This window comes from Pezoporus occidentalis, unplaced genomic scaffold (assembly GCF_034315485.1).
Source record: "Pezoporus occidentalis ecotype Australia unplaced genomic scaffold, CSIRO_AGI_Poc_V1 ctg229, whole genome shotgun sequence".
Classification (NCBI taxonomy): Eukaryota; Metazoa; Chordata; class Aves; order Psittaciformes; family Psittacidae; genus Pezoporus; species Pezoporus occidentalis.
Genome location: NW_026914169.1, coordinates 610,095 through 633,448, shown reverse-complemented (window position 1 = coordinate 633,448; position 23,354 = coordinate 610,095). Strand labels below are relative to the sequence as shown.

The 23,354-nt window shown below is 50.6% G+C and overlaps 1 protein-coding gene across 5 annotated transcripts; it reads right to left on the bottom strand.

Annotated features, from left to right (window-relative positions):
- Window positions 1-12,274: 12,274 nt before the first annotated feature.
- On the bottom strand, window positions 12,275-20,981 carry TPPP3 (tubulin polymerization promoting protein family member 3). Of its 5 annotated transcripts, XM_062621246.1 has the most exons (5): window positions 15,099-15,378; window positions 14,508-14,699; window positions 13,381-13,534; window positions 12,980-13,164; window positions 12,275-12,528 (listed from the first exon to the last, which is right to left on the bottom strand). In XM_062621246.1, exons 1-5 carry the CDS (start codon window positions 15,104-15,106, stop codon window positions 12,378-12,380), a joined length of 690 nt encoding a protein of 229 aa, XP_062477230.1. In that variant the 5' UTR covers window positions 15,107-15,378; the 3' UTR covers window positions 12,275-12,377. The 5 variants fall into 5 exon arrangements, with proteins under 5 accessions (XP_062477230.1, XP_062477228.1, XP_062477227.1 ...); XM_062621244.1 differs by lacking the exon at window positions 15,099-15,378 and adding an exon at window positions 20,749-20,981 and having other exon boundaries at window positions 12,275-13,164; XM_062621243.1 differs by lacking the exon at window positions 15,099-15,378 and adding an exon at window positions 15,668-15,769 and having other exon boundaries at window positions 12,275-13,164.
- Between the last annotated feature and the right edge of the window lie 2,373 nt (window positions 20,982-23,354).

Here is a 23,354-nt window from a genome sequence, read left to right as displayed (position 1 = left end):
AAAACCCAAACTTGTTTTTTTTTTGAACCTAGGAATGGCTCTAATTATATTACAGATTCTTACAAATACTCTCCACAAGTTCACTCCAGTTACTTTGAGGTACCTAAAACTTTGGAATCTAGTATTTGTTCTTGCCCATATACAATATTCCTTGGCATACTTTAGTAGATGTCAAGTCCAGTACTGAATGCATTAGACTCTTTCCCATTGCTGCTTTTGATTTTGGATTAATTGAGTTGAAGTAATAAGTAGAAAAACTTTACATGTCAGATTGTAGGTAATTTGAAAGGGAGAAATATAATTTATGTGTCCAGCCTGCAGACACAGCAGTAGCTGAAAGAGCACCTCTGAATTCCTGGAGAACACAGAAATGTACTGGAAAGCCATCAGAGATTCCTCCTAACAGACCACAATTCACAGGTAAGTGTCCTCAATTGGCAAATTCCTTTGCATCCTTAGGAATGCCCACAGGCTGTTGTCCCTTACTGCCAAGCGAGGAATGTTTTAGTCTCTCAAAGTTTATTTCGTGTGGTATTTTTTTCATTAGTCATCTGTATTTTAAAAATAGGAAACCCCACACAAGTGTTCATTCAGTTGTGCTGGGATGTGGGGCTTCATCCTGTTCTGATATGTCTGAATCCCTTCTTATATTATACTGTTTCTGTCTGTCTTCAGTAATACTTCTTTAAAGATCAGCATCTTCTCATCTTCTGTGTTTGGTTTGGTTTTGCTGTCTGCCAGTTTTAGTTTATTAGTCAAGAAACAAAGCCTCTTCAAGGTGGTTTCCAGTGTACATGTACCTAAATTTAGCCACTTGAGGCCCTACTTATTTAGGTTTTATGACTCCAGTGGGTTTTTGATACTAAAATGCATTAAAGGCATCAGGTAGAAGAACTCTTTTAACAATCCGTAACTAAAGTAGGCAAAACTTACATGGCGCTAGATTCAAATAAGTACAAACAGTTACTCCACCTTGCATCTTCTCATCATTTTCTTGTTTCCTTCAATAAATAATCTCCCAGTTTCAAAGACGACAGACAAGTGCTTTCCAAAAGCTCAGCCAGATCACTTATCTCCTCCATCACATTTTATTCCACCCTCTGTGAACTCAGTTTAGGTGAGATTGAGATGGAATTGCTGCAGTTTCACTCTGCCAGTCCTCTGCTGTCAGCATGCTGGGAAACACCTGTTCCAATGCACAGAGGGATGGGACTAGAGAGAAAAAGCAGCCAAACAAAAAGGAAACCTCTTACATGATCTCTCAAGATTCTGTGATTAAATGAACCTAAATCCTGTGTTTTCCCCATCTTTAATATTGTGTCTGCCTGTGGCAGAAGGTTGGAACTACATGAGCTTGGAAGTCTCTTCCAACCCAAACCAGTCTGTGACACTATTATATTGTCTCCTCTAGCATAAACCTTGCCTTTAGGATTGAGTTTTCAAAGACAAAGTGCTCCCTCTTCCCATTTATCTGCTGTGTATATGTCCCTATGGGACTAGTAATACTGAAAGGAATGAGAACCTAGACCTGAGCAGTGGACAGAAGATATCAACACATATTTCCTATGTTTCATTTTTATTTTCAAGTTAATTTATTTTCTTCATTCAGAAGATGCTGTTGCCTGATGAGCTCGTAGTTGCTGTGAAGATCTATAAAGATAATAGGATGTACATAGCTCTCTATTTTCTTCCTTATATACATTGGTTTTAATGTTATATTGTAAAATTGCATATTTGAAATGGAAATCATATCAATGTCAGCAACACTGAGGTGAGCAGCCTTAGCAGCTAGTTTCCATAAATGTTGAAAATAGTGGGAAATAGGATGGTGATGATAAACCACTCACCTTCTGGGGAGCAGTTTTGACCTCCCTTCCTGGCAGGCTGCTGCTCCATGGTGTCCCTCACCATGGAAGGGACCAGAGGGCCCCACCATGGTCCCTGCTCTATGCCATGGCACTGGGGCTGGTGGCCAACCACCCATATTCTGCTCAGGGATAGCTCTGTGTGGGCCTGCACCTCTCTGGTATGACAGCATCCTCTTCCAGCACGCTAGGTACGCATCCTGCCTCCAACATCAATACAGCCTTTTAAAGAACCTTAAGTTATCAGATGGGTTTGAAGCTGAAGAGGAGCCCTGTTCTCAGCAGCCTGTCCTTTCGTGTTTGGGGCACTGATTTTCAGCTAAACTTGCAGGTAACTATAATTACAGGAGCTTGCATCCTGCTATTTTATTGTAGGCTGGTAAGCCTAAAATGCCAAAGTAATATATATAACCTTTTTAATGCCCACATGGTCTTAAAACTTAAGATATACCATGCATTTAAAAGGGTATTTTCAAAAGCAGTTAAATCATATGGCACAGAAAAGCCACACTGCTTTGTCTAATCCAAGTAAGAATGTAGACTTCTGAATACTGGGTTTGAACTAGGACTTCTCCATGTTGTTAGCATTACTGCTCAAACTTAACATACTGTTGTACTGGTTTAATAGAAACTACAGCATATAGTAAAACGCTCCGAGGTCAGTCATAAGGCTAACCATTGAAACACATTAAATGCACCCTTTTAAAAACAACCCACCTTTTTCTTTCACCTGCTTGTTGTGATTTGAATGAAGAAACCCAAAGGAATCTTCCAGTGAACCAGTTAGCTGCGATTCAAGCCTGCCACACAATGAGAAGCTCACCCACACGTATTTCCATCAGCCACAGACTGAAAAACTTCCTGCGTCTTGAAGCAACTTTAAATTCAGCACAAACAGACAATGCCCAGTCTGTAGAGCGATAGAAAGGTCAACAGGAAGGTCAAGCATACAGTCAGCTCATCTATGCCAGTCGCATCTTGTCTGCACTTGCTGTGGGAACCAGAGAATGATCCAGTGTGGGAGAAATATCATATTGAAAGCATTATTCAGAGCTGTTGTGGATCATTTTTTGATGATGGCTCCATTGCAGTAGCTTTATGTTGGATTGTTCTCCATACAAAAGGATGTGGAAAGTTACAAGTAAAGCTCAGTAGGTGCCAAAGACATTTGTAGAATTCTCATTTCCTGCCTTGTACTCATTAAAAATATAAAGCAAGCATAAAAAGTTCAGTGATTTCCTCCTCTTCTGGATAGGAATTGGCTGGGAACTCACCAGCTTCCTCTTGCTGAAAATATTTCTGAAGCTGAAGAGCTCTGTGCTGGTTTGGGCAAAAGGGACACCACATACTACGTACCTTTGGACAAAGGTAAATTTGAACAAAGGACATTTGGTAAATGGAAGGTGGTTTAAAAGGTTCTCTGAAACAACAGACACCAGCAGATAGCAGAGCTCACAGTAAGTCAAGATTTCTCAAGAGCTCTTCCACTTGAGCAACATTGCCTGAATACAATCGAACAATGATCTACTTCAACTTTTAAGTAACTGCTACCGTACAATAACCTGAAGGACTCACTGACTGGCAGTGTCAGTTTTCCTTAGCTGAACTCTCCATTGCTTACTCCATTACTTTATAAAACTGCCTGTTGCTGATCAGTGAACACTAGAGCAATAACATTAGGTTTTAGGTGAAATATAGAGCAGGTTTACACTGGATTTAGGTAGTGCTACTCACATTTTTTGGTAATTTTACTTGCTAAAGTTGCCAGTCTTAATCAGCACTGAATTAACTTACTGGATTCCTTCAGTAAGTTCTTTCAAGCTTAGACCATTCAAGTTACTGTTATCAGAAGATGTTCTACCTTAAAAATATGGGGTTTCTTTTGTCCTGAGTATTTCAATGTGGGAATGTTCTTACAAGTCTTGCTATTTAAACTAACAAATCTATTTCTAACTTCCAGCCTTAGTGCATCCACATTTATGGATAGATAAAGAAATAGAGCCACATTTAGCTCTTGCTAAAACTAGACCCCTAGCTTAAGTGCTGGTTTCATTTTAGTTTATCCCCTCTTTTCCTCTAATGGATTTATAGAAAAATCATGACATTTTCTCTCAGCCCTTGTTGTGGCTTCTTAACAAGAGTTAACATGATCCCCTTGTTAACCTAGTGATTTTCTCTTTTTACTTATCTCATTTTCCACTTATTCCTATAACTTAGGTAGGAAATGATCTCTGGAGATTGTTTGGTCCAGCTCTCTGCTCTGACCAGGATCAGGTAGGTCAGGTTGCTCTGGATCTTGCTAAGCTTTCAGTATCTGTAAGGGTGGAGATGCTGCAGCCTCTCTGGACTGCTGCTCCAGTACTTGACTACCCTCGTCCTAAATAAAGTCACATATACCATCTCCTATGTTCCGACCTCTTTTCATTACCTCTTGGCCCAGCACTTTGTACCTCCAAGAAGAATCTGGCTCTGTCTTCTGTACACATTCCATTAGCTGTAAACAGTAAGATTCTCCTCTAACTTGTTCTTTTTCAGGCTGAGCAAAAGCAGTTCTTCTCCACCTCTTCTATGTCATGTGCTCCAGGAAAGGTAAATTTATCACACTCTGTACAAGGTAATCCAGTTGAAACCTCCCCAGGTTTCAACTAATTGTACTAATTCTGCTGGAGTTTGCTCCCTCAGTACATCCTACAGCCTCAATGGGAGTTCCTTGCTCCATTGGTGGCAATCACTTTGTGACCAATGAGTGCAGAGATCCCTTTGCCCCATCCAGGCACAAACTTCCACTTGTAAGATCCTAACTGTATTTCCTGTTCTTTATTTGCAAATCTGACTTCTCATTTTGTAATAATGACCTTGCTTTCAGTTTAATCCACCCTTAAGGTCCTCTGGGTCTTTCTGTAGGGGCTGGTTCTCCCTCAGCCATCAGCATATTTCACCAGAATAAGGCAAAAGGGGCTGATGTTCAAAATATTTTGTCCTGCCCCATGAGAAAAGTGTGTCTGTAGAAAGGGGCGAATCTCACCAGTTCTTAGATGGTATTATAACACTTGGGAAGGAGGTCTGGATCTTGAAACAGCAGTTCAGGAATTCTATGTCATTATTGTGTGGCCTGCTGTATAACAGACACTAGAAAAAGTAATGCTCTGACCTAAATGTCTTATTGGAAAATGATGAAACAGCTGATAAGCAAGGCCAGAGGATTAAAAAAGACAAGGAAATCTGGAATATGGCAGCTCATTACTGGACTAATCATTGTTAAATGCAGGAATTTTAGTTAAAAAATAATTTAAGGGGGACTTCAGATAAAGCTATATGTGCTCACCTGTATGTTTAAACTTCCTCTGGGAACAAGGCCAGCATTAAAAAGAACATCAATATGAACACAGGCTAACTCCACATGTCCATATATGAATTATATACATAGATTAATATGTATGTATGAAGTTGATATACAAATATGTCTGTAAAAGAATAACTACATTCTGTGACTGTGTCGTACCTCACCAATGGGATTATGTCTTTGACACTCAGGTTACCCCATGACCAGCTTGTGTATATTTCTGGCAGTCTCAGCTGGCATGAGGACAACTTTATTTACTTGCTCTATTAATAATCTTCCCAGGCAGCAACTGGGAGGCTGCTGCTTAGGAGGGTTTTGTGTTGGTGTTTGGAGTTCTGGTTTCTTTGCCATCTTGTCCTGGTAGACTTTGTCTCCAAAAAATGTTGCATCGCTATTGAAGCACTGTTACATGCTTTTAGATGACACATCTATTGGGGAGGGTGAAAGAAGGGATTTGGGGTGCTTCACATCACATCAGACTCTTGATCCAGGGGAAGATTTGTCTTGTTTCCTGCAATGGATCCTACTCTAACATAGAGACGGGAGATGAGATGCCTGGGCTCAGTGAGATACCCTCCCCATGTGGTCCACCTAGAGAAGAGCTCAAGCTCATCCAACCATGATATTAACCCACCCTGATCTCCTCACTCTTCTCAAAGCTCTCTCTCTGTGGAGCAAGAAACTTGTGGGATCCATGAGGGCAGGAACGTGGACCTCAATGGGTAGGTTTCTCTTTTGATTTTGTAATTTACCTTGCAGTCTGTTGGATAAAAACCAGAATAAAGGTGTGTGGCTTTCCCAAGGCACTGGCTGTATCAGTACCAATAATGTGAGCAGGAAGATGCTGAGTTTTCCTCTCCTCAGCTCCATAGCCTCATACCCATGCTCCTTAAGCCTAAAATGCATAATTCAGGGATAGCATTGCAGATGCTGCAGGGAAATGTTTAAATCCAAAGCTAAAATCTGGTTCCAATTATGTCTTAAAAATAATAATAAAAAAAATTCATAGAAACATTTCTGTTTACATTTGTTTCCTGACATCACCTCTGCTCCCTGCCAAAATGCCTGAGTTATCTTTTTGTGTTTCAGATTTTACTGGATGCTTTTGGGGTTATTTTTTTGCACACCTATGCAGGAATGCTTTGAAAATGTCCTTTTTCCCTTAGAAGTGTGTTTCAAACAAATACTTCAAAGCTGTGACATAAGGGTTTGCTTAAACTCACACTCATTGTCATATATCATCCTCCAGAGGGCTCATCAGCACCATTGGAAGGGCTCCTAGGGACTTAGACGTGCTGGCAAAACTGTAGAAAAGAGATTAATTTATCTTAACATTTGTGACTCTTTGTGATTTGGGTGGTTTTGTTTTGTTTTCTCTTGTCTCATCACAAGAGGATGCAGCAGCTGAGAAGCGCTGGACAAGAGCTGTTTATCAGCTTTTTCGTTAGGAGAGGTGCATCAAGCTGCTGCTTCTAGTTCCTGCATCTCAAGAAATCCAACACCCACCAAGAGTAGGGCAGGATTGATTTACAGCCTTCTGGACACCAAGTAATGTGTGGTGGCTTTATAAGGCTCACAAGAACCTGTGCTGTGCAAGCACATACTTCTTGTGCCAGTGCCAGCCTTCTCTAGCAGGAACAAGGTAATATGGAGCCACTAACATCACAGGATAGATAAGTGACTGCTGAAGGACCAAACCAAGCTTTGCTACTGCTCCATAGAGTACTTGTAAGCTCAACCTTCTCCCTCTGTTTCCTTCAGGTGACTTGTTCTGCAGTAATAACCATCTGCACCTGCAGGTGGAATTCCTGACGAACTGAAAAACCAGACTTCAGGAGACCAGGGCTCTTGTGCTGAACAGCCAGAGGCATGGGCTGGGCACAGGTAGGGTACACAGCTTGCCTGCCATTCATCTGTGTTCCAGCAGAAGTCCTCTGGTCCCAAGTCACATATGCTACTTACAATGCCTCTGCACTGGTGGCACATGGATGAATTCAGGGCTTTGACACATGAGCAAACTATATTGGTGATCATTATGATCATGTATGATCATTAATGCACATTGTACACTGCAGAGGGCTGGAATTGGATAGAGGTGTTTAAACCAAGATACAAAAATGCCAGTTCGGCAAGCAGAAAGTCGGGAATATTGTGGGTATGATGAAACATATCTCAGGTCAAAACAAGAGAAAGAAAACCCATGAGGGTGCTGAGCCCTGGCACAGGTTGCCCAGAGAAGCTGTGGCTGCCCCATCCCTGGCAGTGTTCAAGGCCAGGTTGGATGGGGCTTGGAGCAACCTGGTCTAGTGGAAGGTGTCCCTGTCCATGGCAGGGGGTTGAAACTGGGTGAGCTTTGAGGGCCCTTCCAACCCAAACGAGGCTGGGATTCCATGATTCTATGAAGACTTGCTTTTTGCAATCACGGTGCTCTGCTGACATGTTTCCAGCTGCCTCAGCACACACTATTCATCTCTTTGAATGGTTTCTATCAGTTATTAAGCACTATAAGCCAGCTATGCATGAAATTGTAAAATGAATCAGAGCTCTAGTTGGATTCATCTTGAAATACAGAGCTCCAAGCTGCAAACTGAGAGCTCTAACATTGTAAAATGTGACTCTGAATAAATGTAAATCAGCCTCTCATCCTGGGAAGAACTGCCGGTAGCAGCTTCACTCTCCTGAATGCACACTCACCATTTCATTTTACTTTTGCAACAGTCTCTCCCAGGTCTGTAGTGTCCACAAAGAGTGCTGCTGCCACAGCTGACAGAAGAGAGCAGTCCCACTGCTCACAGAACACCTCTGGAGCTGAAAAACGCACCCATTTTGAGACATCTTCACAAGGAAGAACTGTGCCAGTACCACCAGCACAAGGCTCTGGTCAGTGCTGCACTTCAGAGCAATTATAGCCTCTGGAAAGGGAACAAACAGGCATGAAATATGGGCTGTGTTCAGTATTATCTGGTTATGTTATATATGTTATATTTAAATGTTATATTTAAAGCTGGTGAATCTAATGCTGGCTTTTTTTTAATATATATTATTTCTCTGCATCTTCTGGCTTTTATCTTCCCCCGTGTTTTTCCATTTCTGCTATTATATTAACATTTCTATTATCATATTAACAAAATATGGAGATGACTTCTGTGTAATCCCATTTTCTCTGAACCCTGCTAGGAAGACGGTAATTTAGTTAATTGAGCTCCCTCCGAGATAGCACTGAATCAATATTCCTGTGCAGCGCTGGCAACAGGCAGCTGGCCATGAAGCATCCTTGGTCCAACCAGTGTCTCAGGGCACTGGCTGCAAGGATTCAGCATCCTAGCCCCAGGTTTAAATGTTTCTCAGAAGAACTTCTGAGAAAGTGCTGACCCACAGGGATGGAAGCTGCTCCCTGGATCTTGTCTGAACACGATTTACAGCCCAGCCTGTGTATTTTGAAAAGTGTTGTCCATCAGGCTAGCAGTGAAATGGAAAAGTACGTGGAAGGCAGTGCAGGTACAGCATGGTGGGGAAGTTCTTTTGTCTGTCCTGGGACCAAGGCTCTGCACTCCACCAGCACAACAAGCTCTGCAGAGGGATGCTCGCTGAGGGAGAAGGGTTTTGGAACAGCAACATCTATGAGCTCTTCCTGGTGCTCCCACACAGCCACACAAAGACCTCTCTGGGCCTATTGGCATCCACTGTCTCACTGTTCTAGGAGTGAATCTACACCCTTGCAGAGCACTGATCACATCTCTGGCCAAACCACTCATCCCAGAGAAAAATAACCTCTCAGACAAGCCAGATCCCTCATCACAGGCACACATCTTGCTGTCAAAGTGTGCAGCGTATCAGACATGACCCTAGGCACAATCATGGAATTAACTGGGTTGGAAAGGACCTTCAAGATCTTCAAGTCCAACCATTCCCCAGCACTGCCAAGGCCACCACTGAACCATGTCACTGAGGGCCTCGCCTACACAGTCGGTGAAAGCTTCCAGGGATGGTGACTCCACCACTGCCCTGGGCAGCCTGTTCCAATGCCTGAGCACCCCTTGGGGAAGAAATTTTCCCTAATAGCTAATCCAAGCTTCCCTGGTGCAGCTTGAGGCCATTTCTTCTTGTCCTATCCCTTGTTCCTTGGGAGCAGAGACCAGCCACCTCCTGGCTCCATCCTCCTGTCAGGCAGTTGTAGAGAGTGATAAGGGTATCCCTGAGTCTTCTCTTCTCCAGACTAAACCCCCCAGGTCCCTCAGCCATTCCCCATCACACCTGTGCTCCAGGCCCTTCACCAGCTCCGCTGCCCTTCTCTGGACCTGCTCCAGCACCTCAATGTCTCTCTTGTAGTGAAGGGCCCAGAGCTGAACTCTTTAGGGAAGTGACCCTGGGGGGTAAAGAACATATTTTATGGCTCAATAAGCACTCAGCTGAACCTTCCAGGCTGCACATCTCACTGGCAGGCTGGGACACGAGCCTATGAGAGGGTCTGTGTTTGTCCAGAGTTGGGGAGCAGGTGTGTGTCCTGCAGGTGGCAGGGTCTGGCACATCCCTCCACTGCAGGAGTGGGGACCAAGAGCAGCCAAGGGAAAGCAGAAGGAGAATAAAGCTTCCCTTCTCAGCCAAGGGAAAGGAAGGAGAATAAAGCTTTGCGTCCGGAGCTTGGATCAATGCAAACAACATAAATACTGGCTGAGAGACCTTCTACTGTGAGGGAATTGCATTCTGGCTGCACAACATCTTTCTTGAGCTGGTGCAGAGCCAACTGCTGAGCAAAGGCTTGGCCAGAGCAAATCCATTAGTGCAGGGGAAATGGCTGCAAGCCCTTTTGTTTGGGCTGTGTCAGTTTTCATCACAGAAAGTATTCTGCAGCTAACATTTGAAGGTCTCTGCTGTCTGATCAGCCTGTGGCACCGCTTCAAGCTCCACCCGGAAAACAGCCAGAGCTGCTGGTCCCATGGAGGTTTCTGCAGGTTATGGTCTTCTCAAGGGCCAAGCACTCCAGCTTGGCGTCTCCTTATCCATCCCATGCTCCAATGCCAACCGTCCTGGGGACTTCCATGTCCCTTTCTCCGTTGGTCATGAAGGCTGGTATTTAATGGCCATATTTCTTGAACTTACCTCCCTGTGAAGCTGTGTGTTCACCTGGCTTCATCCACACATGGGGGCTGTGTCATGTATCTGTAAGGCAACCACAGTACTTCAGATGCTCACCAACATCTTGCTGTTCCCAGGAAGCTGTTCTCATCACATATGGGGAAGTGACTTCTTTTCAAGTTGATCTTAGGCACTTTGCAGCCATCAGACTTGTGGGGTCTCTACTGGGACTGGTTATCCTGGAGCTGGTTTGGCAGCACTGAGACACCAGAGCATGTGGCCATCGCTAGCTGAACTCACCAGGCAGCCATGTCCATATCCAGGGAACAACAGCATGCACTGGAGCTGCCTCCTTGGGAATGAGAAGGTTAGGAAGTCCCATGTAAGCTGTGGAGCAAGCAGTGGAGAACTCAGGAGCTGGAGCAGGTGAGGAGCACTTCTAGGCTGGGCAGTTTGGCAGTGCGTGGGAACTGCTGGCCTCTGCCATGGCTTCAGAGGCTGGAAAGAAGCTGTGGGTTGGGACCGGATGATCCTACAACCCAAACCATTCTGTGATTCTGTTCAGGCTTCAGAACAAGGAGTGAGAAACTGATGGTGAGGCTTGGCCACGCTGTTTGTCCCATCCCTCCCCCAGCAGCTCCATCACCCGAGCAGCAGCAGCTCAGCTCCCTGTGCTTCCAGATGAACGACAGAGGTAATTCCAAGTGAGGACCCATCCACCCTCCTCGCAGGCTGCAGACCATGGGTGTTATATGGACAGCTCAGGCAGCAGCAGAGCAGGGTGAGCATCTCTGGGAGGAACAACTGCTGCTCTGGAATGCCAAGCTCTGCCACTAGGTGTGAGGATGCCAGAGCTGCTGCTCTTGCCACATGTGAGCTTAAAACCTTGCAGAAATCCCCTTCCCAGTCTTGATTACCCAGTACCAAAAACATGTCGGGACTCACAGCTCCCCCCCTGTACAACATGAGGACCCCTTCCCTCCACCAGCAGCTCCTGAGCAGAGCCATGTATAGGGAGGGAATGAGTCCCACACAGCCTGACCTGCCCCGCTCTTCCCAAAATGTTCTTCCTTCGCAGAGCCTTCCAACCTGCATAAGAATAGGGATGTGAATGGCACCTCCATGGATGATGGGGCAACGCAGGGCAGCCTTGCCCTGGGAATTTTGCACCTTTTGACAGCCAGGCAACGGAGTCAGCAGAGGACTAAAGCCCCCAGGCCCCCAGCAACAACTTTGAAAGAGGAACATTGGATCTCAAAGAGAATATTTAGGGCACAGATAGCCACAGATTCTCTCTGACCCATTCAAAGGAGGACAAACAGCCCCCACCTGTCACTGTAGACACTGCTAGACACTTACTGAGAGTGAGGCTGAAACCAGCCCAGATGACAACCTCCTCCTTCTCCTGTGTCTTCAAAAGCAGCAGCTATGGTGTGGAAGGTGCAGTGCTGTGTGCTGGCACTGAGTGAGCCTGCCCAAGCCACATGCACGCTCCCAGCACTCGCCTTGTGCCCAGCACCATAAGCTGAAACAACCCCTGTGGGTTATTTAGGAAGCCTAGCTCCAAAAAGGTGACAATGGAGGTGGAGATCAAGCTGCAAAGCCTGGCATTGCCACTCTGCTGGTGCCTGGGATTGGGGTAGTAGTGCTTGCACACCCATCTTCACACACCTGAGCCCTCAGTGGAGCAGCCGTTCCATCCCCGCGCTGCCAGCCCATCCTGGAGCCCAGCCTGTTCCCAGGGATTGTTACCAGGAGCTTGTGTGTTTAGTTGCAAACAGAGCAGCAATGGGAGCCAGGCAGTCATGTTTGTGTGCCTGTGGTTGCTCAGGCAACTCGGGGTGAGCCAGGAGCTGCCAAACCCATCGGCAGCCAGGGCTGAGCCCATGGCACAGCAGCCCAGCAGCAGCATGGCTGAAAAGGGGCTCCCACCACCAGGGAAAGGGTCTCTCACTGCATGGTCCCACTGAACACAATCAGACCGAGGGCATCAGTGTGGACAGGGCTTTATTGCCAAGCCAGGTTACAGCATGGGGCTGCAGCATCCTTTGGTTTGGACTACACGAAGGCAGCAGGATGCCATGGGGGAGGGTTCACATGGGAGACCTTTGCTGACAGCCAGGCAACACCAAGCTCTCCTGGGATGCATCACGAGGCTGGGCTGGGATGATCCCAGCAGCACTGGCACAAACAGAGCTGAGTGAGAGGCAAAGCTGGGGCAGCCCCATGGTGAGGTCACCGGTGCTGAAGGAAAGAGGTGGTTGCTCTGTAGGGCTAAGGCAGGTCCTCAGGGGGTCTGTAGGGAAGACAGGCTGTGGTCCCTGGTGGGACTAGCAGGGAGGGTACCCCAGAAGCTGGGGCTGAGGTAGGGAAGGTGCCAGCGGGGCAGGGGCACCCTGAGGAACAGTGCTTAGTGTGGCAGGGGGTGGAGGTGACAGCACAGAGGGGGACACAAGAAGGGCTGGGGGGTGTCACAGCATGGTGGGGAGACAGACATAGTGCTGGAGCAGAGCACGTGGCCCGGCAGCATTCCCAGCCCCATCAGCACTGGGCATCCAACATCCTGCCAGCCTGGGACTGGCCCCAGTGCAGTCTCCCAGGTCCCACATTACACGAGGATGCCCCAGGCTGACACAAGCCCCACGGCCAATGCACAGGGACCACGGCGGTGGGTGCCATGGGGGCCCGTCCCTACTTTTTCACTTTGGCGTCGTAGGTGCCCGCATTCTTGTAGGCACTGACGTAGCCGCTGGTATCCACAATGTTCTCCCGCCCGCTCTTGCCCTTGCCTTTTCCAGTCTCGTCAAAGCGCTCTTTGTGAGACCCTGTGTACTTGGAGGTGTCTGTCAGCCTCTCCACAGCCCCCACCGTCTTGGCTTTCTGCAGTGGAGAGGTGGGACGTGGTTAGTCAAGAACATGGCCCACCATCTTCGTCCCTTGCCCCACTGACCTATGCAACCCCAGACCTATGCCCACCACACCTATGGCCACTCAGGCCAAGTGGGCCCTGGAAGGCATTTGCACTGCGAGCAGAACTCCGTCCTCCCATCTCAGCCATCTCTCCTGCTCCCACCGTATGAGGGGCTCTTCACTCACCGTAACACCCACATTGATGGGTTCCTTCCCTGCCACTAGCTGGCAGATGGTTTCGTACGCTTCTTCTTTGCTCTTGTCCTTAAACCTCTTAGGGGCCAGCTCTGCCAGCGCCTTCTTGAACTCCTCATAGTTGATGACACGGGCTGTCTTCCCTCTGCAAGCACAAAACCCAGTCAGTCTTCATGTGCACCTCCCTCCAACAGGGCTGCAGTGGAATGAGTACATCAGAGAGACTTTGTCCTCCATCAGCCTCAGGCCCCTCATGTGCCTCTGCAATGCAGCCATGGCCTGGACAATCCTGGCTGAATACTGGGGCTGAGCACAGCCAATGCTAAGCTCCCGGAACTTTTCAGCCACATGCTATTAAAGTCTCTGGTGCCAAAAACCTCCTCCCTGGGACTTGGGTGCTGGTGGCAGAAGGGTACATGGATCCATTACCACTGCTCCCAGCCTGCCTGGGATGCCCAGCACACTCTTTCCCTGGCAGACATCAGTCCTTCTCTGGTCAAATTTGGGAAGATGTGCACAGAGCATCTCTCCCACAAGTGCCTGGTCCTCACCTCTTGGGCAGCGCAGCAACCCACCATCCTAGGCACCAAAAACCTCCCGCTGCTCAGCATATCCTGGCCCCACCAGTGAACAGGCAGGTGCCCAGACAGAGGGCACAGAGGGAGCAGCACCCATCCTTGCTCCTGCACCCTGGTTGGAGCATTGGATAGACACCATGTCCTCAGAGACCCCAGAAGCAGCTCCACATGCCTTTAGCTCTGCAACTGCCCCTGTGGAGCAGAATCCTCCCCAGGGAGGGCTGGCTAGGCCCAGGGCACCCTGAGCACCCTCCTCTGCTCCCTGCAGCACTTTTGCTGGATAGGAACCTGGCAGAACCACCCAGGCACACCCCACACTGGGGAGAGGGAGCACCAAAACCTGAGCCTCCCACCTGCAAAATTCAGATTAATTTGTTATTAGGCCTTGCCAAAGCAGCCACAGAACCTTCCTGAGGCCATGATGCTGCAGCGCAGCACCCCAGGATGCAGAGCTTGGTACCAGACCCCAGGGAGTGCCGCACCGCCACCCTGCACCCACCCCTGGGGCAGCTGGAGGCCCCCGGAAGCCAAGTCACTTACTTCACCTTGGAGAAGACAATGTCCACGTCGGTGCTGGTGACGCTTTTGCCGTCGGTGACTTTGCAGTCTTTGCACAGCTTGGCCCAGTTCTTCCCATTCATTTCTTGCCCTGTAGCCTTGGTGTCGCCATAGATGGCGAACTTGCGGAAGCTCTCTTCCAGGGATGCCATCTCAGTGCTCCCAGCCATGGGGCTGCAGGGCAGGGAGCAGAGGGAGCCGTTACTGCTTAGGCAGGTGTCCCAGCTCTGCTCCCAGAACTGGTGAGGCTGGAGGGAGAGCGGCAGGAGCTGGGTATTGGCAGAGTGCTGGCGGCAGCCTCATACGAGCCTGGGGGCCAACAGCCAAGATCTGTCTTGGGGGATGGAGGCTCCAGACTGAGAGCTGTCAGCAGCGAGGCTGTTGGCTCCAGGGGCTGGCAGGGAGTGAGCGCATCAGCCTGTGCCTTTGGGAGCACTCTCCGGAATGATGCAACGCAGCTCGCTGATCATCAAGAACCACTGCTGCTTCCAGCCCCACCTCTCCCGTCTGCTGCCTCTGCCAGCACCTGCATCCCTCTGTGTGGGGCCGGCAGCAATACCCGCTCCGGCTCACCCAAACATGGTGCCTGCAGCAGAGGTGCCAAGTCACAGACGGGCCTCTGTGTTCCCTCACAGCGCCGTGGCCACTGCCTCGTCTTGCCTCCCTGCCTGCCTTTGCTTCACCAGCCTTGCGCTGCCACTTCAGCATCCCTTAGCATCCCTCAGCATGCCTCACCATGCACTGAGCACTCACGACACGGCAGCCAGGGCCCAGAACACTGCTGCTACAGCGCCCCGACTTGCGGTGCGGGGTCCTCGCCCAGTGCCCGGGACGGGGCCACGGATTGAGCCGGGAGCGGGCACGGAGGGGCCGCGGGATCTAATGCTGCGTTGCCTGGCGACAGTCGCTAGGGAGGAGCTGTAGCGGCGGAGCGGAGATGCCACCTGTCCCCGCCCGGCCCCGGGCTCCCGCGGGGCACCCGGCGCCCCTGGCCTGCGCAGCACCGCTCCGCCCCGGATGAAGCTGGGGCTCCCCCAGCCCGGGTGACGCCGGGGTACCAGCGCCCCGGGACTGACAGCGGCCGGAGCAGGGTCCCGGGGGTCCCGGCTCGGCCGCGCTCGCCCGGTCGGTCACTCACTCACCTCCCGGCGCCGCGCTCTGAGGCGGGGGGAAGCCGCCGCCGCCGCCTGTTTAAGGCGCCGCCATGGAGACGGGAGGGGGCCGGGCCGCGCCCCCACCGGACTCCGGGCCGCCCCTTCCCGCCTCCCCCGGGCAGGGCCGCGGCAAAGGCCGGGGAGCGCCCGCGAGGCGGGAAGAGGGAGCCTGGGGAGCGCTGGGGAGCCCCCGCCACCGCCGGGCCCCTCCGTCATCCCCAAGGGTCCCATCACCCTGTAGCCGCACGCTCCTTCTTGCCAGCCCCTCACCCCGCGTGCTGCCCTGTCCCGTGCGGGCAGCGTGTCCCTCCATAGAGAAAATGGAGCCTGTTGGTGAGTGACATAGAATCATGGAAAGGTTTGGGTTGGAAGGGACCTTAAAGCTCATGCAGTTCCAACCCGTGCCACGGGCAGGGACACTTTCCACTAGACCAGGTTGCTCCAAGCACCATCCAATGGATCAAAGGCCACTGCTGAAGCTGTGGGGACCGATGGGCACCGCGGTGAGCGGCTCCCCTCTGCACAGCCTGGTGGGACACCCTTGGAGCAACCCTGGGGGCAGCCAGCCACACGCCAGCCTACCCACCATGGGTGCTGCTTCCTTTGCCCAGAGCCCAGCCACACACAGGGCTCCCAGCAGGTGCTCCAGGCTGAAGGAGCACCCAAATATTGTGTTTGACAGGGAGTGAGTCCCAGATAAACCCACACCACTTATTCATGGCCCCGAACTCAGCTCTTTGCTCAGAGTGTGCTCTGCTCTCAGTGCTCCCCTGACACTCCCCATCCAGCTGCAACATGACGAGGAATTGAGGGGTTACAGAATGAGGATTGCTGCTGCCATGGAGGGTCACAGAATCATGGAATCAGAAAACAGAGTGGTTTGGGTTGGAAGGGAACTTAAAGCTCACCCAGCTCCAACCCCCTGCCATGGGCAGGGACACCTTTCACTAGACCAGGTTGCTCCAAGCCCCGTCCAATCTGGCCTTGAACATTGTCAGGGATGGGGCAGCCACAGCTTCTCTGGGCAACCTATGCCAGGGCTTCAGCTCCCTCCTTCCCCTTGTCTTATTGCTACAGCCCATGCTGAAGGGTCATGTGCATAAATCAGCAGCTTGGGTCATATAATAGAGGCAGCTTCTGGCATAGTGTGGTCCCTGCCTGCCCTCGTCCCTGTGCAGAGGAGCTGCAGGGTAAGGATGGACACAAAAATCCCATGGCTGAGCTACCCCAGGGGTATCAGTTCTGCTCCCTTTGCTCTGTGGTATAGCCTCACTGACAACCTACCCCTTTTGGCTGAGGGGCATATGTTCTCTGCTGAGACCTTGCTGCCAGCTCTTGGCTGGACAAAGCCCTGAGCAACATGCTCATACTGATCCTAGCCTGGAGCAGGGTCTGGAGTCCTCCAGAGATAACCACCAGCCACATCTGACAGTCTGTGGTTTGGGATCACTCACCTTACCTCTGCTTTGGAGGTGGGTGCGAGGGTTGCTGTCAGAGAATGCAGGCATCCCACAGCAACCTGCCCGCTTTGGACAGCCCAGATGGTCACAGACACATGAAGGATACCACTTTGTCACATCCCTAACCAGCCTTGTGACCTTGTCACCTTGTTTCACAGCCCAGCCAGGGGCAGGGTGACAATCTGTGGCTGCCAGGAGGCAAGGGCATCCCGAAGGGAACAGTCGAGGGTAGGCAGGACACGTGGAGGCTCATATGGAAGGGCTGGAATTCATCAGGCCAATCTCACCAATGTGTGTGTCTCTTCTGTCTAACTTGTCCTGATAGAGCTCGAACAGGGCCAGAGAGCCTGGGTGTTGCACAGAGGAGGTGGCAGAAGGTGGGCTCTGTCCTGAACAAACATGTTCTTGCTCTTCATCAAATGTGAAAGCAGGTCCCAAAGCACAGAGGGTCAGAGGTGACAGTGGATGGCTGTGAAGTGGGAGTTTAAACCAGCAAGGACCTGGGGCTGCCATCTCACCCTGCAGACAGTGGGGAAGAGCTGCTCATGTTCTCTCTGCTTTAAAGAGGGCAGTAACTGGGGCTGCCATACTAAGACTAAGGCTTGCTGAAGGTACAGCCTTGTCCTTAGGTTGCCCTGCAGCTCATCACTGAAGCAGGAGTCTTTGTCCCTGCTTCCAGCTCACAGCTCCAGAGAGCAGCCCAGGTAACTCATGTATTATCCAGCCCGTGCAAGCCTGTAGGGCTTGGCAGCAGCAGGACGATTCACCAAGCTGGCAGCAGGCAGGAGCTGAGCAGGAGCTAGGCACTTCGGTAGCTCTTCTGTAGATGCTCCAGCCAGCACCGGGGGCTGCAGATCCCAAAGAGCTAGGAAGTGGCACTGGCAGAGATCTGGCTGAGTGCTGCCAGGGCTCGAGAGGTGCCCCATGTGGTCGGGTTGAGTAGGTCAGGTTTCAGTTCCTAAAGGCTGGGGTTTGTTGTGCATTTGTTGTCACCATGACAGCCTTGTTGGGATGGAGCACGGTCCTTGGCTGGCTCCTGCTGTTCCCCACGCAGCCCGGAAAAGGAAGCCCGGGAGGAGGCTGTGACTTGGTCCAGAGCCCGTGGCAGGGGCAGGAGATGAACAGGAGGTTGCACAGGTCCTGCGATGTGGTGGAGGAGCTTGTACGTGGCTCAGCGCTCAGCTCCCGAGGGGCCTTTTCTCTTCTTGCCATTTCCAATGATGGTCAGGATGTTCCCAGGCTGTCTCCTGCCCCGGGGAGCTTACTAAGCTGGAGAACACCCGTGCTTACCCAAGACACACCGAGGTTCACAGGTCAGTGTCACCAAGACACAGCTTCACATGCTGGGTTTGTCCCTGCTAGGACCATGCCTATCTCCCCACCTTCACACAGAGTCCTGGGGCGCTGTGACTGCTCCAGGGTGCAGCTCAGAGCTTGCACAAGAGCACAACCTCAATGTACCCTCTGTGCTCACCCTCCCTCCTCTGCCTCTTGCTTCTCCCAGGGCTGGGTACCAGACGCTTCCCAGAGTCATCTCATTTCAGGAATGAGTCGCTGGCTCAGCCGCACTAGGGTGGGATGAGGTTATGCAGGAACGCTGCTTCTCTAGCACAAGTTGCTACCAAACAGAGGGAAGTGTTTCGGAGGTTGTGCAATATGTATACGGTAACCCCAGCAACAGCATGTCCACACGGCATCAACGGGGCTTAGTTGCAGCAGATCAGCAGTTTGTGTATGTGTGTGCCAGGTGTGGCAGCTGCTCTGGATCGGCTCAGGATGCACAGTGCCAGGCAGAGAGGAGGGGCAGATAAACTCTAGCAGGAGCTTCCTTTCCCCCCTCCCTGCAGTTCAAGGCAGCCCCTTGGGATGCTCTAAGAAGCAGAGCAGGAACAGCCTCATCGAAAAGCATTTCCCAAAGGAAGGCCCCCTTGACTTCAAAGAGAAAACAAAGAAGCTTGAGTCAGGCCTGAAGATGAAAGGAAGCCGGGTGATATCCCACATAAGAATAAGGCTTACAGCAGGCACTGCAAGACCTGGCACGGCTGCTGGTGACTGCGATTTATGATTGCAGACTCTGGAAAGTTGTCACTGTCCTGTAAACGCATTTCTTGGTCCTAATAAAAAGCCACAGTGTCTTGCAGTGGAAATGGCCAGTCCAGGGCACTGCCTCCTGCTGATGGGAGAGTTCATGCCCTGGCAAAAACCTTGCACTTAGTGCTGGAGAAAGTGCTCAGAGATGCCAGACCTCCATGTTTCTGCAGTGATGGGGAGCTGAAGGCATCAGGATTTCTGCTGTCACCTTAACCCAGCTCTCTCCTGGGCTGTAGCAAGGACTCAGCTCATGGTCATTTCAATCCACTGGTGTCATGGCCAGGACCACTTTGCCTGCATGCTGGTTCTTGCAGCAGTACCCCAATGTGACATGTTCCTTTTGCTTGCTGCCACAGGTCTACAATGGACCTTCCTCACCCAGGGCAGCAGAAATGCCCTTGGCACCTGAACCTGCGGGATATCTACATTGTGGTCCCAAAAGGACAGGAATGAGGAGGGGAAGGGGGGAGCCCAGGCTATGCCTGCTCCTGCTGTGACCAATTCTCTGCATAGAGAACTTCCATGCCTTTGTGGGGCACCACACACAGCACCCAAAACCATGTGTATATTACAAAGCAGCATCTACAAAGGGCCTTCCCAGCATGAAGCAGCTCAGCAACTGCCCTTGAAAAGGTTCACCCTTGCTGGGAACTAAGCTGGGGAAGAGAGTAGCTCTCCCACAAGCTAAACCTATCTCACTCTCACCATTTTCACTCTTGGGTGCCCAATATGCACCTTCAGCAGTCCTCCTTTAATGTGGTTATGGCAAACACTCCCACAAAACCCAGCCAAAATCAAACACATGATCTGCTTGGGGCCTGTGACATTCAGGACATGAGGGTCCCACCAGCCTGTTCTGCTGGGGCCTGGCTCAGTACCCAGCAGCCTCAACACACAGCCAAGGCACCACACATTTTGCAGGCAGTAGTGAAGAAAATATTCCATGTCTCAGCTGAAAGCAGCAGCAGGATTTCTCCCCTATCCACAGAAACTCCCAAACTGGGGTCCCCAGGGCATCCTGTTGGCCTCCAGTGAAAATCAGAGTCTCTCTATCCTTTCGGAGAAGCCTGAGGGCTTAACCAGCACAGCCCAGAAGCACATGGAGCTCTGCACTGGTGGTAGCTGGACAGAGACCCTTCTTCAGGTGGGTGTCTGGGTCACACTGCCAGCAGATACCCCTGGCCACAGCAGCAAGGGAACTGTGAGGAGCATGACCACAGGCCAAACCTTTCTGCAAATTAAAACATTATCACTTCAACAGCTACATGATACTTCACTTCTGCTGATCAATCACTCATGTAATTCAATGAAGAGCCAAGGCTCCTCATTCCAGCTCTTACAGGAGTCAAAAATCAGACAAGAGAGAAGGATACTAAAACAGTTCTTTAAAGAAGACTGGGGTCAGTGGTCACACCTCCGCTGCCTTGCCAGAATTCCCCAAGGACTGTCCCAGGGAGTGCTCAGCCTGTCTCTGAACCACACTTACCCCATAAAAACTTCAGCAAAGGGAGGACTCACCTACTCCGACTTCAGCTCTGCAAGGATCAGGGGTTTCCAGGAGCAGCTGCAGCACTACCTTCTCCTTGAAGGCAAGCACTACTTGAAATGCCCACTTGCATGAACACCACACAGCACGGTGTGGGCCAGGTGACACTGCTGGGATGCTTCCTGATGGAGCCGGGCCAGTTGCCGGGACTCAGGGGTGCTTCTGGAATGGAATGAAGCTTTCAACATAGAGCAGGCACCTTCCTGCCTCTCTCTGCTGAAGTAGGCTCTCCAGAAGGAAAATTGTCTGGGTGTAAAGCTCCAGGGGGAGGGGACTTTGCATGGACCTCAGAGCAGCACAGAAGCCAGCGTGAGCACTGGGATGATAGGCAACAGCAAGGCTGGGAGTCCAGCCTGCCTGTCCCATGCCGGCTATGCCCAGGGGGCATTTGTCCCCAGATATCCCATCCTGCTCTGAACCATTTCTGACGAATGCTCAGCAGCCTGAGCTAGGCAAGGGGACAAACAGCTTAGCTCCACTCACATGGCACCCCGCTCTGTCTTACCCTTAACCTGCACCTGCCATAGTCCGGAAAAAGGGTTGGTTGTGGTTTCCATGCATCAAAACATTTAATGGCTTTAACCTGACAGAGGGGAGATTGAGATTTTAGGCTAAAGTTCTTCCCTGTAAGGGTGCTGAGGCCCTGCACAGGTTGCCCAGAGAAGCTGTGGCTGCCCCATCCCTGGCAGTGTTCAAGGCCAGGTTGGACGGGGCTTGGAGCAACCTGGTCTAGTGGAAGGTGTCCCTGCCTGTGGCAGGGGGTTGGAACTGGATGAGATTTAACATCCCTTCCAACTCATGATTTGGTAGATTTCTATGATTTGGTAGGGTGATGAAGGCTCCCCCTCCTCTACTGGTACATCTATCTGTTCACACACAGCCCGGCACAGTGCAGCAGCAGCGGCCTCTCCAGAAACAGTGCATCCTGCCATGTCAGGGAAGCTGAGGCTGTGCCGGTGCCATGGTTGTCAAGTGACAAATCACTAGGGCACATCCATGTCATTATGATGTGTGCGTAGCTGCTACCCCAGGCTCTGAGATTAGCTGGCTGCTAGGCAGATCTGGACCTGCTGGCAGCTCCGGCCTCAGTGCTCAGCCAGGAATTTGGAATAGGGCATGCAGCCTGGGGAAGCCAGGAGGGCAGGGAATGCCGAAGTACTGTAGCGTGGCAGCCCAGGGAGCTCCTGCTCCTCACTGCCAGTGCTGGGTGCTGTGACTCAGGGCACTGGCTACGTGCCCCAGGGTCTGCACTGGGATTTTTCTGCACTCCAGGCTTGGCCATGGACTAATGTGGATCTGTTAAAGAAAATTCCTTGTCCTGGGTTTCCCACAGCAGAGTCTCAGACATCAGTTTCTTAGAAAAATAATTTGATAATTGAGTGGTACAGGAATAGGAGCAGCTCAAGCTGGGTGCTTCCAGAGAGGTACCCAGCTCAAAGCAATTCCTGGGTTTCATACCCTTACACTCTATGCACCGACCACCACACACTGTTCATGTGCCCTGCACTCATCTCTGGATCCAGTGGTGAATTTTGTTCTGGGGTCTCCTTGTCCACCATTGAGGGGTTTCTTTCATTGTCTCGAGGTGGGCTTTAAATTCCTTCTTATTACTCTGGTTCCTGCCCCTTGGTATTGATGTAACTCCTTTATCTCCCAATTTGTACTGGTCTCTTACACAGTTAAGCACCAGTTGTGGCAGCCTAAAGCTTCAGAAAGTTCCTCAATCTATGATATGCTACTAGGTAAAACCACCCAGTCAATAGAATTCAGTTAAAGGAATTCAGCTAACTAAACTTAACTCAAAACAGATCTGGCAGCCCAAGAAATTGAAAGGTTTCAGGACATCGTGTATCTCAGAGCTTCTGATGAGAAGCTGTACTGTGGGGAAGCCTGGGCTGCTGGGAAGGTGGAATAGGTCAGAATTGATCTGACACAGTCTATGCTGGTGGGGGACTTGGCTTCAGGGTGCACAGTGGAAAGAGGTATATTGACAGGACATTCCTGAAGTTGCTCCCTGATCACCTGCTGAAGCCCCTGCACATGGTCCAAAGATTGGTAGCATGTAGGCAGATGGGAAATTTAGTTTTCAGGGTGCAGGGAACAGCAGAGATGCAGCCTCGTTCTTCCATACACACTCTCGCAGGTAGTTACTGCAGTATGAGTGTGCAGAGGGCCAGGAGATACAGCTCTTTCCACTGCGAAGCAATTGAGGTCTCTCTAACAACCTGCCTACCTCAGGTTTGCCAAATTGTTGCCTCTTCCCTTTGGTCCAGCATGAGAAATGTCTCACTGCAGCCTGATGGCAAGCACATAGTACAGGGATGAGTCCCTTAGCCCTCTGAAGAATACTAAAGCTGCCATCCTTAACCAGTGGCAGCCATGGGCACAGCTCTATCAAGGTGGGACTGTTCGCCCTTGACAAGGGGATTGGAACTGGTCTTAGGGCACTCCTGGCTTAGGAAGAGGCAGCAACCAGCAACAAAGGTGCAGCAGGCCTTCTACTGCCTCTCAGCTAGTTCTGCTGGCAGATGGACAGCATCAGGTAAAGCAACGCTGCTGCCTCCAAGGAAAAAGACAC